Source organism: Strongylocentrotus purpuratus, unplaced genomic scaffold (assembly GCF_000002235.5).
Source record: "Strongylocentrotus purpuratus isolate Spur 01 unplaced genomic scaffold, Spur_5.0 spur5_scaffold_6, whole genome shotgun sequence".
NCBI classification, from domain to species: Eukaryota; Metazoa; Echinodermata; class Echinoidea; order Camarodonta; family Strongylocentrotidae; genus Strongylocentrotus; species Strongylocentrotus purpuratus.
In genome coordinates, this window is record NW_022145612.1 from 20,130,664 (window position 1) to 20,148,780 (window position 18,117).

General features: G+C 36.0%; 1 protein-coding gene across 1 annotated transcript in view; it reads left to right on the forward strand.

The window, feature by feature from the left end:
• The window catches only part of LOC584519 (telomerase protein component 1), an 82,517-nt gene that overhangs the window by 29,812 nt on the left and 34,588 nt on the right, over positions 1 to 18,117 (forward strand). Inside the window, exons 29-48 of the mRNA XM_030973314.1 lie at positions 221 to 502; positions 988 to 1,083; positions 1,470 to 1,594; positions 2,087 to 2,342; positions 2,892 to 3,011; positions 3,500 to 3,598; positions 3,972 to 4,223; positions 4,681 to 4,853; positions 6,028 to 6,130; positions 6,961 to 7,080; positions 7,812 to 7,919; positions 8,575 to 8,725; positions 9,320 to 9,513; positions 11,399 to 11,518; positions 12,860 to 12,954; positions 13,662 to 13,743; positions 14,313 to 14,446; positions 15,860 to 16,027; positions 16,723 to 16,813; positions 17,288 to 17,464. Of these exons, the coding sequence (XP_030829174.1) occupies positions 221 to 502; positions 988 to 1,083; positions 1,470 to 1,594; positions 2,087 to 2,342; positions 2,892 to 3,011; positions 3,500 to 3,598; positions 3,972 to 4,223; positions 4,681 to 4,853; positions 6,028 to 6,130; positions 6,961 to 7,080; positions 7,812 to 7,919; positions 8,575 to 8,725; positions 9,320 to 9,513; positions 11,399 to 11,518; positions 12,860 to 12,954; positions 13,662 to 13,743; positions 14,313 to 14,446; positions 15,860 to 16,027; positions 16,723 to 16,813; positions 17,288 to 17,464 (2,946 nt within the window). The remainder of the gene's footprint in view (positions 1 to 220; positions 503 to 987; positions 1,084 to 1,469; positions 1,595 to 2,086; positions 2,343 to 2,891; positions 3,012 to 3,499; positions 3,599 to 3,971; positions 4,224 to 4,680; positions 4,854 to 6,027; positions 6,131 to 6,960; positions 7,081 to 7,811; positions 7,920 to 8,574; positions 8,726 to 9,319; positions 9,514 to 11,398; positions 11,519 to 12,859; positions 12,955 to 13,661; positions 13,744 to 14,312; positions 14,447 to 15,859; positions 16,028 to 16,722; positions 16,814 to 17,287; positions 17,465 to 18,117) is intronic.

Here is an 18,117-nt window from a genome sequence, read left to right on the forward strand (position 1 = left end):
TATGGCAGAGACAATGGTTATGATGATGATGATGATGACGATGATCATTATTGTAATGAGGATGATGATGGTATTGGTGGTCCTGGTGTTGATAATGACACTCCCCCCCCCCCCCCAATTAGAATGTAACAAGAGGAACAAAAGTTTAGTTGGTATCATAAGATAGTAGCCTTCCTTAAATTCCACCTTCAACTTTAATTTTGTCTAACCTCTTAAACAGGCAAACACCTCCACCACTTCGAAGGCCATCCTACGCGAACGTGAGAAGTTCCTGACCAACCCTCTCATCGCCAGCCTACGCTCCTTCGTCTCTCGACACCTCCACATCCTGACCCTCTGCCCTGGGTTGCTATGGCAACAAGCCATGAATGAACCAGACAGCTCGCTGGTACGTCATACTGTGCTGGAGTCTGCTGGATGCAGAGAGAAGGGTATTGTTGCGTGGAGGAACAAGAGAGAAACGGCTGACGAGTGCTCCATGACCCTAACCGGATTCACCGATGTATGTCCTTAATTTATTTTTGTTGTCAAATTCTACTTTATGTTTTGATTTTATTCTTTTTTATTTGAATGCAAAAATGATGTTCATTTATGTTCAAGATTAGTCAAATCTCACTTTTTTCTTTAAACTACAAGTATTTTTCCATGTCAAATTTATAATTCTAATCTTCTTTGTTGTGACGAACATGCCAAAGGAAAGAAAGTGCACCCTTCCCCCCCCCCCCCCTTATTGCATTAGAGAAACTAAGCTTCTATAAAAAGGATATCTCTGTCATTGACATAACAAAAGGAAAGTTTTATTGCTACATTGCCTAAATCAGATTTTTATAGTGAAAGTTACATACACCTTCGTCAATTGCCCTGGGGAAAAGATTAAGTCTTGTATTAATGCTGAGGACTTCTAACGAATATTTTTTTTTGTATTTCATGATGAAGGAATGCACACTTCCACCTTTATTTGATTAATTTTCCTCCGTTATCCTTCAGGCTGTTCTGTGTGTTGCTATAGCTCCAGGTGATCAGGTCTTTGCAGTTGGAACGAAGAATTGCCAGCTCAAACTCTTTGAGATGGATACTGGAAAGGTATGTAGTACTTCTACCAAACCTGGCTCATGGAAGAAGAAAAACAACAAACTCATGAAAGAATGAAGACAACAAACTCATTATCAATTATATATGTGGATTTTGATGCATGTATGTCAGAATCCTTATCCATGATCCTTATCCTTATCATGATTAAAAACCTGTTCATATCATTCTTGTAGTTCAAAATGAGTAGACCCCCCCCCCCATACCCCAAGAAAGAGAAAAGATAAGTATACTCCCATGTCAATCCACTATGCTCTTCAGGTAACAAGACAAAGAATTAAGTTATTTTACTTTAATGAAGCCATTTATTGTCAAAGCAAATATCTGCAAATGCTAAATGTCAGCTGTTGTAATTCTTTATATTTATTTTTTAAAATCAGGAATTGAAGAGTTATATTGGACATTCTGATGCTGTGACATCGTGTTGCTTTGTTGGCCGGACCCGTCTTGTCTCTGCCTCACGTGACAAAACCCTGAGTCTGTGGGATGTTGATCAAGGCTTCAGGTGAGTGTCCACAATATAACTTCTTTTAGTCAATTGCATGATAAACATGGTAATATAATAAATATTCTTTAAATGTCCTAAATGTAATATTGGGAACTAAGGTAGAGTATTGTGGAGAGCACTCAGCTTTTACGTATCATTTCTTTCATTCAGTAACGGTACTTCATGCTATAGCAATTTTTCCAGTTATATTCTATTTTTCTCCATTTATATGCTGACATCAATCCAAATCTTCTGCCTTACCAGTCATGATCAATGTGTTTTGTCTTATGTCACTCTCACATTCTCTCTCACTCTCTCTTTCTCTCTCACTCTTTCCCTTACTCTCTCTTTCCCTCTTCCTTTTTTTTGTGTGTATTCATTTTTGTGTCCCTCTCGAATAATTAAACTTCTCTCATACTCTCTCTCTCTTCCTTTTTCTTTCTGTCTCCCTTTCTATTTTACTCCATTTACAATTCCTTTCTTGCCTCTATCCCTGTCATCACCATGTAGGGTCAACATTCTGAAGGGTCACAGGGGACTGGTCAGCGGGTGTATCTCTGACCCCAAGGGTGTCAACCTGGCCTCCTGCGGCTGGGATTGCCGTGTCCTCATCTGGGATGGACGCAGCGGCAAGCAGACCACGGACATCACCGAGCCACGCCCTATCAGCTGTCTGTCCTACCACCCTGAAGGGAAGCTTCTCGTCACGGGGTCGTGGGATTCCACACTCAAGATCTGGGATACCTTCAACAAGAAGAGAGTAGCTGTAAGTTGACTTACTATGCTAGTGTTATCTTGAAAGGAAAAGTATGCTCAGTCAGTCTTCAAGATAAATTTACAATTCACTCTTTGGAATAGCATGAAATCAAACCTAAATTTCTGAAATTCTCAGTTTTTACTGAGCCCATTATGTATGAAACAAATCATGATACGGGGATCCCTTCTAACTCTGTAGGTTGATGGTGCTTACATCCCCTTTGAAAAACAGCTTATAGCTGACAAGGGCAATCCATCCCATGAGTGGAGAATAGATAAATAAATAAAAAAATACTAATTTCTGTAAAGTTATTTCACTCATACCCCAAAGCGACTGATAGTCAACAAATCTTGGCCATTCAGGGGTAATGTAATTATATAAATTTGATCTTTTGTCAGTTTGGTGTCTGTCTCATGGATGTGACCTGGATTATAACTCAGTTATTTCCACAACCTCTCTGTAACACTCTGTAGTCTCTCCAACTATAATGTGTATCTATCATTCAATCGTGATTTAGAAAATATACATTTATGCACAATTTTGGTTTGAACATTGCAGATTCTGCGTGGTCACCATTCTTCTGTACGTGCCGTGACCTATTCACCGACTGGTCGTCACATTGCCTCGGCCTCACTAGATGGCGCCGTCAAGCTCTGGTCAGCAGACACTGGAACACAGGTCAGTATCCATCATCAGACATAATTTTGAAGAAAAAAAAAGGGCTGGAATTCAAGAAGGAAGATTGTCACGACATGGGTTTGAGTTCAGTGAATTGAGGAAACACATGTGGGTACTCAAATCATGTCCAATGAATTGGCAATCACGGTATGCTTGTTTTTCTCCATGGTGGAGGTTGATACCATTTTTTTAGGCAACCGTGTAAATTGAAACGTCCTTTGTGATACCCGAACTAAATTGTTGAAGTTTCATATCTATCTACTTTCAGTGAACACGAAACACTTGTGATTGAAAATGCCAAAGAATATGTAGAAAGAAAGCCCTATTTATTCTAGTTCCTGTAAGATTAAGTACAACTCCCTTGGAGTTTAAGTTTGTAGACCCCTATCTAAGTCACCTTCTTTAAAATGTTCATACCAAGGAAATATTGCAGTACCTCTTTTGTATAATCATGTAATGGCATCTTTGATTTTGGTACTCCATTACAGGTCGGCAGTCTATGCGGACATTCGCAGCCGATCAATCACATTGCCTTCTCAAAGAACGGAAGAGAGCTGGTCACTGTGAGCAACGACCACAAGACAAAGGTAATACTGGATCAATATTACTTACACATACAATCTAGTGCGAAGGCATTGGTGAGATGGATAAATGAGCATGTTGATAGAATGATGGTGGCGATAGACGTGGTAGTGTTGAAGCTTGGATGATGAAGAAGTTGAGGGTTATGATGATCGATGGTGATATAGTCATTAGGGAGATTGGGTTGTGCAAATAAGAAAGTTACATATATTCATTTCCATTAACAAAATACATACATATAAAAGGAACTGATAAAACAGAACAAAGTATCTTTTTACCACACTTCAGAAATTTCTTCAAACATAAGTTATTTAAATGTGAATCAAGTTCCACACTCTTGACGCTTCACCTCATACTTCCGTTTCTTACCCTTCTCAGATCTGGTCAGGCAACCTTGGCAAGCAGCTGGCTACCTTCAAGGGCAAGGATGAATCGGCATCGACCCAAGCTGCCTTCAGCGCCGATGGTGAGTTCGTTGCCATGGGATACCACTCCGGAGAGGTCAAGGTCATCGAGGTCGCAAGCAAACGTGAGGTGTTCACCTGCCAGGATAGAGAGTCAAGGGTCAAAGGCATAGCTTGGTTATTAGGAATGAGCATCCTGGTGGGCTACGAGAGTGGGCATGCTGTGGTAAGCTTTCCTGAAACCTGTATTCACATTTAAACTATTTTTAGCAATTAATAATTATACGTCTGATAGTCAAGAAAGGAAAGCATGCTTTTGGTTCACTTTATAGAATATAAAAAATAAAATTTTTTAATGTTGTACCATTGTCAGAATTAAATTGTATTGATAATGTATTTGTATTTAAATATAGGCAGGCCGAATCATTGATTTAAAAAGAAGTAATAGAATCATATTTGTATCGAAATGTATGTCTAATTGGTCATTGAAATAATTTGTGCGGTTGTACACACCAATGTCTAGAAATGTATTGAAAGAATGTGAAATTCTCAAATGAGAATCACATGTATCCTTCATGTTACATATATCTGGATGATTATGATGATTATATCTTTTAATAATCTTTCCTTGTGTCTTTTTCTTAATCGGTCATCAAATTTTTCTCTGAAATTTACAATTATAGATTTTCAAGGATATTGAAACTACCAAGCCAGCTGTAGTCCCACTCAAAGCAAACCATGCAGCCATCACAAGCCTGGCTTACTGCAACGGCAGCTATGTAGCTGCTATCACCTATGATAACATGTGTGTCGCTCTGTGGAAGAGTCCAATGGATGCCAAAGGTGGAAAGGAAGGGTATGTATGCAGGAATATGTCAAGTATTCACATTTCATGAACAGATGTTAGTTTAGTGCTTAAAGATAAAGACCAGTTATGGTCATGCGATTGCATTGTGAAAGAAATGTTGTGGAATTGATCAGAAAAGGTTGATCATCTAGCATATAAGTATTGGTGTGTACTGCAAGGTTCTGGAATCATCAAAATGATAAGAAATTTGGCCCAGTCTTGGTAGAGTAACAAGCACTGTATGCAGAAAGATGTATATGGGACTATGCGCACATGCGTGACATGTGCACGATATCTATCAGGTCCAAATAGATATAATAATTTACCAAATACATCAATTAGTAGGCAAATTTTCAGCAACATTTGTATCATCACGTATTAGTCAAAACATACATGTACTCTTTCACATGATTGGTAATAAGAGCTTCCATTTCATTTTTTGAGAGGGGGCATTTCCAAAACTGATCTTTACCTTTAAGAAATACCCAAATATTGAAGCATTACATTATAGAAGCATGACCTGTACACAGGCAGTAGTGAGATTAAAACATTTTTATTACAAATATGGAATAATTGACTTTTGTGGTTTGTAGCATTACAAAATACTAAAAATTAATGAAACAAAGGTGCACAAATTTTGCGTTGAAATTCAACGACATGTTTACCTACAAGCTGGAACTAAATATTTTCAACATGTGATTGTAGAGTAAAATTCAGAAAAAAAGATATATCAATATTTTTTGGATGTAATAACAAAGACTGGATTTCGAATACAGGTGCTTAGTTCTGACCATTCTAGAATGATGGTTCAATGTAACAACAATGGAAATGCAATTTCTATAATTTCCTACAAATACAGACCAAAGATGAAGTAGATAAACGCTAACAAATTAAACCTACATGTGAACACGATATATAAACCTTCTTGTACAAATTCTTTTCTGTTACCATTTTAACTGAAGACTTCTGATGCAAAAAAAAAAGGATTTATGCATCTATTGAGGATTGCTGCACAAAAATGTTCAGTTTTAAAACAACAACAACAATTAGATAACAATCCAGTTAAGATAAAAAAAAATAACTTCAGATTTGCTTCCTCGCAATGTGAATTTTTACTTTGGGTGTGTTTGGACACTGTTTATTAAATGTCTAATATTAGGTGATTTGTTATTCTCTCTTGCAGGATCGAGCCTACATACTTACTGCATCCTAAGTGCAATGGACTCATTACCTGCTGTACATTCAATCAGTATGGCACCAGATTGGTTCTAGGAACAAGAGATGCGGTGAGTAGTTTAAAATTTATTGTCACTTTATACCTTGGTTTGGAGAGCTGTGTTTGTGTTTTCTTTTCATCCTATTCTTTCCTTATCTTCATTTTGTTTTCATATTTATTCTTGATTTCTTTCACAGATTTGTATCTGTAATATCAGTCATTGTAAACACCTTGTACACTTCAGAGATGTTTAAAAATTTCTATGGAGCTGTTGTTTCTGGAGTTGATGGACTTATATGATATAACTTAAAGTGACTTGGTAACATTGTTGAAGGTAGATTAAAAAATTACGTAATTTTGGTATGAAATGTTACTTATTATCTTCCTTCTACTGTACTAACCCTCTAACATGCAAAAAATCCTGAAAAAATTCTCAAACCACAAAGATATTAATGGTTTTCTAAGAAGGCGACACTGGTTGACACCCTGTAACAGTGATCTACAGTAAATTCTCCCAACCATTTTGAATTTTCCCAACCGTTTTTCCATGAAAAAAAGACATAAAACAGGCAATAAAAAATATGTCAACACTCAAATGTCTGGAATGGTATGTAGAGCCAAATTATTTTGTGACAATTTACATTCACATAGAATGTAATTAAATTGTAATAATATAGTTGGGAGAATTAAGGAATCGATCAGATCAGTTTTTCCCAGTTTGTATCAGTAATAATGGTCCGTTTTCACTCAAATTTTCAGATTATCTTTAATTGTACATCTAGCATTGAAGTCACGACCTTGGCACCCCTTTCTCTCATCTTAACAATGTTACAAAGTCCCTTTAACATACATACATACATAAACGTTTCTAAACCTCAAAAACATATCTATTTCTCACAGATGTTGTTCATGTACGAGATCAATTACGGAAAGCCCACGTCAAAGCCGATCCTTCATCTCGACAACTGCCACAAGGATTGGATTAATTCTTGCGCTTGGTCTCCAGCTACTGACGTGTTGGTAAGTAAATCTCATCAATTGCAATCCTCTTCTATGTCTGCTAAGGCAAAGTGGATGAATGCTTCACTTTGTTCTATTGCTAGTTCTTGCATACAAAGTAAGTAGAGTGCTGTGAATATTATAGGGATGATTATATCTCTTATCATCATTATGTATCTCAGTGACTAGCATCAGGAACAAACAGTTTTGCGGGGGGAAAAAAAAATCACACTTTGAACATTTGTCCAGAACCATTAAAATACTCTCAAATTGCAGATAATTTTCATTTTTATTGCTTTAAATCTTTATTTCTAGAAATAGTTATAGAATACCGGTATTGTGCTATTTTTAATAAGAACTATGTACAGTATTACAAAACTTTTGTAAACTAGACATTTTATCGAAAATAATATCGCTAGTGACATTCGTTTGTCTCGCAATGTATGGTCAACAAAGGATCATAAGATCACAACATTTTATTACAAAATATCGCAGATTGAGATTGCTTTTCAATGTGAATAATTTTTTTAAATACTTTCTTAAAATAATTTTCACGTTGAGAGACATACATATTTAAAAACAAGGCAAATTATCATCTATCATGATTTATACTGTCTAGGTATATAATGCATTCAATTCTACATTGCTTTTGCTTGATATGTGTTTTATTTGACAATTAAAATCAGGAAAAAGAGCAATTCAAACACTATTTCTAACCAGTCCTATTTCTTAATGTTCCCTCCATCTTTCAGGCCACTGCGTCCAATGATTCTACCATCAAACTATGGGACATGAAGACCGGCAAGGTCAAGTGTCACCTCAAAGGTCACCAAGCAGCTGTGTACTCCGTCGCTTTCTCAGTAAGGCATTCTCTTTTATCCTAGCTCTAAATCTTAACTTTATCAAATATATACAGCACGTTTCTGCATTGTTCAGTTTTGTACATGAATATGACACTGATTCAGATAGGACATTAAATGGCGGTCCCATGTAGAAGTGAGTCATCACCAGTATATTAAGAACCCGCTACACTATTCTTATAAGAGTAAGGGTAAAATCTGGTGTAGTGGTTCACCTGCACATCCCCAATCAGTAGTACTGGGAGGAGAGACCTGAGGGGTACAGTGATTCAGTTCGTTTCTCCCCTCCCAGGCACAAGTGATGCCAAATCTTTATTTATAATAATGATAAGCATCAGAATTTTAGTCAGCAAAGCATTATTCTGCTTGTTGCACACATGTTCATGGTTATTGTAGTACATGACATAGTGTACCCCTGAAACTGTCCCAAGAGTTTACTACATCTGCTTTTGTTCTAGCACATCCATTTCAAGTAAGATTCTTGGAAAAAATGGTATTACGTATAGTTATATCTTTACCAAAAAACTATCCTAATGAATGTATTAAACACCCGAAAGCTATAAACTTTTAAATGAAATAAAAGTTATGTAGAATGTTTCAACCAAGACCCTGTTGCTTATTCTATTCCATGTAACCTTTGGTCATTCCTTTGCAGCATGGTTGCGTTGTATCGGGATGTTTAGATGCATCGGTCAAGGTCTGGTCTCACCGTGGTGTGGAGATCACCACTCTCTACGGTCACTCTCAGAAGGTCAACAAGGTGGACATCCATATACCTAATGCGGACCCTGATGTACCCATAAAAGGTGAGTAGACTAGTGGACGATGAAAACCCCATTAATCTCAACAACAATTAGTATGTGGTAGTTTGCTTTGTATCAGGATGTTTAGTTGCATTGATCATGGATTGGTCTCATCCACAGAAGGTTAAGAATTTGGACATGTACTGTATGAACCTACTCGGGAAAGTGGCGAGTACTTTGAATCTGATAGTGATGATGGTGTTGTTGTAGTGGTGGTAGTGATGATGATGGTTGTGGTGGTGGTGACAAGAGTGGCAGTGTCAGTGGTCATGATGTTGATGGTGCTGTTGTAGTTGTGGTGGTGATGGTAATGGTGGTGGTGATGACGGTAGAGTTAATGTTGGTGGTAGTGGAGGTGGTGGTAGAGAAAATGGTGATGGTAATAGTGGTAGGCATTTTATTGGTAGTAAGGATGGTGGTAGCAATGGTAGTGGTAGGGATAGCAGTGAGAATGATGGTGGTGGTAGTGATGTTGCCGATTGAAGAAGTAGATTACAGCACTAGTGTATAGTTACCCACATGATGGTGATGATAATAATAATGGGTGACATTTACAACGATCATATAGATGAAAGTAATATGCTCTTCTTGCCGTAGATGATGTTGATAGCGATCATGAAGGCGAGGACGACGCCCCTGGAGCCAAATGGTCAGATGTCATGGATGAAGAAGATTGGAAGAACCGTCATGAGAAGAAGAAATTGGAGAAGGATTCTGATGTCAATCTGGAAGATGTCATTATTGCTTCAGCCAGCGATGATGGCACCACGCAACTATGGAAACCCCTCCAGGTTAGATTTCTCGTGACTGATTTACTGACGTCTCTTTAACTTTGCTGTGTCACTACTACTCTTGTACTTGATGAACTGTTGTTAATTCTCTTCTTTTTAAATCAGATAGTGATGTTTTTCAGTGACAGTAGGAATATTCTACCTCTGGTAACTTCTCCGTTCTTTTCTTCCTGTCTGCTCCTTTTCTTCAATAGTGTTTCTTCATCTGTTGTTCATTTCGGTTACTTCTTCTCCTCCTCCTTTCTCGTATTGTTTGTTTCGTTGTTCTACATCTCCTTCTCTTCCTTTTTTCTCCTCCTTCTTCTCCTTTATTTCTTTCTTTTCCTCCTCCTCCTCCTCCTCCCACTCCTCCTTCTCCTTTTCCTTTTCTCTTCCTCCTTTTCCTTATATACATATTTTTGTAATTAATGAATAAGAATCTCATGCCATTGAAACTCTTTTCTTAAGGTCTCAAATTGGGCATCTTTAGTTGGATCTAATAAGGAGAATCTCACAAATTCAAGCTATTCTGTGAGTCTGCTACTGGCCATCTCCCTTCAAAACGCACATCAGATTATATGTGCATGCTCTCATGCTCTTCAGTATTTACTGTCTACATACAATGCATAACGTCAGAGCATATCCATATGACTTGCCAACTTTTCCAATACATAATCTGCTTCTGCTCTTTAAAGAATTAAGTACTCGGCATGTATCATATCATATTGAAATTAATACCTTTTCTTCCATCTTTAAAAAAGATAGAGTGTTGGGTTTTAATTTTGCAATATATTTTAGCCCATACAATTTTAATTTTAAAGTGAGTTGGGATTTCAACTGATGTACAACATTTTGTTATGATTATTATTATTATTATTATTTTATTATTTTTTTGTTTGGGGGGGGGGGGGGAGATAATAATGATAACAATCAAATTTATGGCAAAGTGATTGGAATTATTGTATATGCCAAGATTTTAGTTTCTGAGCTACAATATTCATTTCTCTTTCATTTTCTTTCTTTTTTGCATTTGCACCATGAGGAATGCTGTCAAAATATTTTGTCGTTTGTCATTTTTTAATCTATAAAAGGAAAGAAAGGAATGAGCATACTTGAATGAAGTGCATTGGTTTTAAAAATAGATGGTGGTACCTAGTAATCAAAGAAATATATATATGTAAAAAAGAGACCAAAGCTTTACAAGAATTGGTTCTATGTATTATGGACAGGAAAAGCTTTCAATTCTCCCAGTTCAAGCTATCATATATTGCATTAATCAGTCATGTTTACATTGTCAAGTCAAATGTCTTGATATCACAGTAATGTCTTGAATAACATCATGAATGTCATTAATTCTTCCTTTTATTATTATGATTTTTAAGTATGTTGTATTTGTAGCATGAATACATCTTGTTGAAAATAGTGAATGTCTAGGTAAATGTGGTGTGGGAATGCTATAAACCCTGCACAACAGATGCAAAGTCATGGGTTGAGGCCCTGGTATGACACTTGATCATGGCCTTTATTCATTTATGGATTCACCCCACTATTGCAGATGTAAAAAATGGGTATTTGGTAGGGAGAAATTTGTTGGATGTTATGAGCACTGGAATCAATAGCCTAGCTTAAGCCGGTGAAATATTGGGACAACTTGAGCACTGTCCATGGTGGATTTAAGCGCTATACAAGAAATCCTTGATCTTTTATTATTATTAAATGTATTAAATGTAAAATTCTAATTGTGATATAATTTGTTTTCCTTTTTTTTTGCGTGCATGCCAGAGCATAATTATACCCCAAGCAATGTAGCCTGACTTGTTTTCATGTCTTCCAGTGGTCTTACTTTTTATTCAGATCTTATCCACAATACTGTCAACATGATATCCTAAATGTGATTTTGTTTCAGAGCAATGAACTGACTACTCTGATTGGTCACTCAGACCGGGTATTGAGTGTCGCCATGGCAACCAGCGGTCAGGTGGTCACTGCCTCTATGGATTGTACAGTTAAGATCTGGACTCCTCAGGTATGTAAATAGTATTCCCTTTGTAGCACTTTTATTCAACTCCTCCATGTATTGTCATTTTGAATAATATGTGAAAAGAAATACTGTTAACTCTCATCTTCCAAAGTCACTTATTGAGGATTTAGGGGTGTCATGCCGAAGTTGCCCGTTGGGACCCATATACATTTACACATGTTATCTTAGGGACGTTGCGCTACTATGTATTATATCTTGATGTAACCCACTGAATTTTATTATCTGTAAACAATTATTTTACATGTTGAATAAATAAAACCAACATCCAACAACGAATTTTGCTTGTTAAATCAGTGCTTCATCATAAAGTTATAACATCTTCTGTATAGAAGCATTTCTGATGTGATAGTGGATAAGTAGTACATTTATATTTAATAAAAGTGGCGTCCTGTGAACTTACTCCTGACAGTATTAAGTCAAGTGGTCTTGCATCATGGAAAAAAAAGGGTTTTGATATTATTCAGTGAATTAGCATTACATGCATGCCTTCTCACATGTTTTTAGTATGTTATGGCCGCTGTCCCATGACACTTGTATATGTATATGTAAATGTGAAATGGCTAAGGCTAGGTTCCTTATTGAACACTTTTTTTATTCTAACTTTCTACTGCACAGGGTCTATCTCTAGCTTGCAGCTCTGAATTTTCGAATTTTTGAATGTTGACGACTCATTTGTCTTTTTAACCACGGGCAGTCACTGTTCTTGATATCCTGTACTCTACCTCTACCTCATCTCTTCCCTCCCAGAGCTCCTCGTTTTCTGTCACCTTCTCTTTTCTCCCTCCTTCTCTCTCTCTCCCTCACATTCCTTTCTGTTCTACTCCATTCGACTCCTCTCTCTCTCTCTCTCTCTCATTTGTTCTTTTCTCTCTCTCCTCATACCCCTTTTCTGGGAGAGAAGGGGCGAATGTTTCAGAGCACTTTTAAATTCATTTATTCAATGCATTCTGTGCATTATCAAGATTCATTTTTAAATGCCAGTTTTCAAGTTTACATGTCAGCTTTGTTAATGCTATTATTGCTACTATTATTGTTATTATTATTATTATTATTATTGTTGTATTTTCTTTGTATCCTCGAATGTATTTATATATTGTTTATGTTGTTTGCACGTCACTCGCCAGTGGAGGACGAATTTCTGTATTTTTTTAAATCAGACAATAAATTATCTTGAATCTTGAATCTTGAATGTATTATGTACCCTTCTAAGTATTGTTACTCTTAACATTTCTTCTCAAAATTGACATTTAATGTTTGATATTTTACTCCATTGTAACATCTCTTTGCTTTTCTTCTCTCATGATATTTTTGAACATCCATTCACAGCTCTCTCCGGATCTTGTCCACGTAGGAGCCCATGATGCTGAAGTATCCGCAGTCGCTATATCAACAAAGACCAACTTTGCTGTCACTGCAAGCAGGTCAGAACAAATTTCAAACAATCTGTCCTGAGAACCTTTAATAAATATAATATTCTGTTGAGTTTGTGGGCGCTATACTGTACACACTTCTGTTTCTTCACAATTGGCATTTTACTGTAAATTAAATTGCAAGCTTATATAAAACCAAAATAGTTGCAACATATAAATCTACTATATATATATATATATATATGTGTGTGTTTGTTTTTTTATAACTGAGGTTATTCTTGGGTTCATGTAAATTTGTAATGTAAATCACTGTCCATGTTCAATAGCTTTTAACTTTTTTTGGGTCATCTTCTGCACACATTACATGTCGTTTATCACAGGAATTTGATAAGTTTGCATGGATTCCACTGCTCTCAAATCACAATATATTTCTTTGTATTCTATTCTGTTTTATTTATTTGTTACCAAAATGTTCAAACTTACAATGAATCCATTGTATGACAATTGAGCTTCATAGCCACACACATGTTGCTGTCTAAGGTGGATACATGATATGTTTTAATTATGTAATCAAAAATATTAACTTCACCACAGAATCAAATTAATTCAAACACAATAATAATTTGTTAAAAAAAGTAATTGAAAAGGTAAGTTATCATTTCTTAATCTCGATCCCTCTACCTTTTGTTTTAACTTTGTCTCTCTCGCATTTGTATTTGTTTTCACATTTGCCTTTGTATGTTTGCTTGTTTTATCAGGAATGGAAGTGCCTGTCTATGGAAGATCAATGGCTCTAACAAGGGAGAAGGCCAAACAATGAAGCTCCTTCACACATGGATTGTAAGTATAACAAATTATTACTCTAGCATACAAGACCGTACTGTGCAATGTAGTGCAATGTAGAAGGGGAATAGTGGATTGACATTTTTGAGACTGTGTATAAGATTTTGCTGCTATTGTATTAATTTATATATTTTTGTACACGTTGTACTGAATTTGACAGGACTTATTTACAATATTTTTATTTTGATGCTGATACAAAACACAATCTAAAATGACAGTGAAAACTATAACTTGAAAACTTCTCTTCAAGAAAACTCTGTTAACTTTGGAAGATCATTTGCTTCACCATTGTATGTATGAGACAAAGTTAATGAAAAATTTAATTGTTCCAGATAGTTGGTGCAATACAATGCGTATTATCGTTATCATTATTATTATTATCATTATTGTTGTTGTTGTTGATGTTATTCACATATTTGTATTATGTCACAATTTTTAAAGACTTACATAATTCACAGACCCACCACACATTAGGCCTATGTATAAATAAAAATGAATGAATGAATTATAATGCAACATGAGTACATCTTTTTTCAAAAATTCATCTCTGCTTTTGTCCAAACCAGGCTGCAGAATGCTCCATCAATGCAATCTGTTTCATTGGAAAGCACATGACATTTGTCTTAGGCAAGGATGATGGTTTCCTTACACTGTGGAAGATACAGGAACTCAAAGACAAACCTGGATCCTACACAGCTGTGTAAGTACTATTCAGAAGAGTGAGTCACCGCAATATGTTGACACTTCCGTGGCTCTATTCAGTTTCAGTTTCAGTTTCAGTTTCAGTTTTATTTTTCCTTTCCAACAAAACAGTAATTTTGACAAGAAATCGGATATACAATTCAACATTCAATAATATAATACATTTTCCATGGTTTAAAGTTAAAGTTATTGATTTCTCCGTTCTCTTTGGATTGATAAGAGATTGCGAATTTTTCCTGAAATTCAGTTTTATTTTTCATTTCCAACAAAACCGTAATTTTGACAAGAAATCAGATATACAATTCAACATTTAATTATATAATACATTTTCCATGGTTTAAAGTTAAAGTTATTGATTTCTCTGTTCTCTTTGGATTGATGAGAGCTTGTGATTTTTTCCTGAAATTCAGAAGGTTGTCATGGAATTGAATGGTTGATCCTGTGGAACACAATTGGTACCAAGATATGTGGAGAAAAGCAAGCGTATTACTGAATTCTCTTGAAAAACCTTTTGTGAAACACCTTTTGTGAAACTTGTTTGTATAATTGTTCGGTACAAGGAGGGTTTGAAAAAAGTTAGAAAAGATGACTAGGAGAAATTTGTGTCAAGGATGTTGTTTAACCTTTAAATGATTTCCAATATGGTTGAATAGACCAATTTACTATTTACATATTCAAATTTATGGATGTTTCTTTCCTGGGGACCTAGTGTTGACTTATTCCATTAACCCGTTATTAATGAATGAACTAAAATACTTGTTGCTTTGTGGGGCAAGCCTTGGACAAGCTTTCAAGTTGTCAAGAACAACCTTTGTTTAAAAAAGTATGCATAAAATTAAATATGTTAGTAAACCGGTCTATTTTAATTCGTTCCCCCTTTGAATTAGGCTGTGTATTATCATATACCTTGGAATGGTTCCACAATGTTTACACAAGTGTCTGCTTCGGGCTATATATTTTAATTTACCATAATTAAAGGTGTATTAACTGCACCTTTTTGCCGCCGAAAAAAAATCAAAGTCGGGGGTGCAGCTTATACACGGTACAGACAAAAAAAAATAATTAAGTTTTGATTTATGCCCCTCCACCTGGCGCTATGCCTGGCAATGTCTCCCAGCTCAGTAATCGGTGTGTTGACTCACCACTCGGAAACTAGAACAACACTCAAATTTGTCTGTCATCTTGGTTTGAAAGTAATCTTTCTGATAGATCGCCATATGTAGTTAATAATAATAATTCCTCCAATTTTTCTTCTATTACACGGCGTACCACAAGGTTCTATCCTAGGTCCTCTGTTTTTTAATTTACATTAATGATCTTACACATTCACGAGGGCGGTTTATACACCGTTAATTACGGTACATTTCCTTACATCCTTCCATCCCATGCCTGTTTCTGTTTGTATCATCAGGAGAGGGAAGAACCGTTTCTTGAATGTCTACGCCTTCACCTCCATGTCGAGCCCAGTGACTTGTCTGAAGTACGATGATGCTCAGGACATCCTGCATGTTGGAACCTGGAGCTCTGTCATCACCCTCCGTGGTTTCACCTCCAACAAGATCAAGCAGAATGCCAAGAGGTAAGGACAAATTAATTTTTTGTAGAAAGTCCCAAATTGAGGTTTAGGTATGGGAGTAGAGGGAGGAGAGTTAGGGGAGGGGGGAGGGGAGTTGAGGGAAGGGAGATAATTGGAAAGTGGTAATTTAATGTTTTTTAAAGGCCATTTTGGTTTTGTATGCTTGATCAAACCGTAACATTGTATCTACATTCTTTAATTAATTATTGATGATATTAAATGCAGTTGTTGGATGATACTCAAGTTGTAGACAGATTAACGAATATACAATGATACAGTGAATCCTGTCTATAAAGACTACCCATGGGAAACAACAAATGTTTTCTTTGTAGAAAGGTGATCCCTAAAGCAGGTTTGACTTTACCAGCTTTAAATGCACGTAAAATGCAGTACTTCTCAGTGAATTGAAGTGAATTTAGCTAACACATATATATTCTGATTTATTGAAGATTAAAGAAAAGGCAGGAAGGAAATGCTGGAGATACATGACGATATATTATATCTACGTTCTTTCCCGACATTAATGGTTTCAGTACCAGTATTTTAACTTTGTCCTTTACTGTTATTTATATTATTTCAAAGGAAATTTTGAATGAGTGCATTGGGCCATAAATGTAGGAATATTTAAATCAAGTAATTAGAATATGAATAAATTTATTGATAAAATAATGCATAACTAAACTTTGTTCTACATATAGTGTGTCTGACTGGGTGTTGGACCTGGCTCTCATCAAAGAGAAAGGTGTTGCTGCTTCCCTCTGTAATGGCACAGTGGCATACTGCAAGGAGGTATGTTCATTCTCTGTGTTACTTGCATCCTGGTGTATAATCTATTTTTATTAATGTTCTCATTTTTAATTGAAGTTTGCTTTATATATGGAAACAGAATCGTTATAGCATTTTTCTAAAGTGTACATTGAAATCACATAGAGTTCTTCAAAGATTTGAATGTTCTTCAAGGAATGTATTTCAAGAGAAGATTATAGAAACAATTGAAAACTTTCATCTTCACCCCCTATGCTTTTGTCATAATATCTTATCTTTCTCATCTTTCATGTTATCTTCAATTTACTCATGTTTTTCCTTTTTTTTTTCATGGTCTTCCTTGTCCTTGTTGTACTGTTGCATGATCATAATCTTCTTCATTTTTATTCTGCTTTCTCTCCTTCCCAAATTTTTATTTGATGTAATGATGTGTGGCCAGTATTTCAAATGACCCCTTATTGATTCTTAACCACATTTTCACATTCGCTTTAATAACAGAAATCAATCGAGACGCTCGATGTATCTTACCTGTCTCCATTCTTCACGCCCTGGTGCCACTCCCTGATCGTCCCTCCTCCTGAAATTGGCAATGCCAAAGGTTTCCTGATCGGAGACTGGTCTGATGGTCTGATGATGCATGTTGAGGAGGACAGGAGTGTCCAGGTTATCAAACAGGTAAGAATATAAAGTCATGTTTTGGGGGGAAAGAGATGATAAGAATTAATAATTATAGGCATTTCTATAGCGCCGTCTATCTAGAAATTCTATTCCGAGGCGCATTAATTATTACCCCGGCTTTAGCCTAGCTGCCATTACAGCGCTCTACCATTTCAAGGAATTTATTCCTACCAGGTACCTATTTACTTCACCAGGGTCTAGTGTTGCAAATGAAGATTAATGCCTTGACAAAGGACATTAGTGCCATATCGGGGATCGAACCACGACCTTTGAGTTGAAGTTAGGTGCTTAAACCACTCGACCACGACATTTCTACACCTAAGCTTTGGATTATCACTCATAACTTTTAAGATACCAGGCTCATGCATTGTTATTTCTTTTGTGTAACTTCTTTTCATTTCTTATTCTTCAAACCTCTCGTTTAATCTTTTAATCTTAACTAACAAACTTTATACCTATATAATGTATCAAAATTATTTTTAAAATACATTTCAAAGCTTGAGGGATGTGCACTGAATGTATCTGTCACAGTATAACGTGTTATTGGTTTGTATTACATGCATATTGAAATGGTTTCCGGCACATTTTCTCTTCCTTCCTTCCTAATGAACATATGGACATAATATACAAGACTTATTCCATTTTAATCA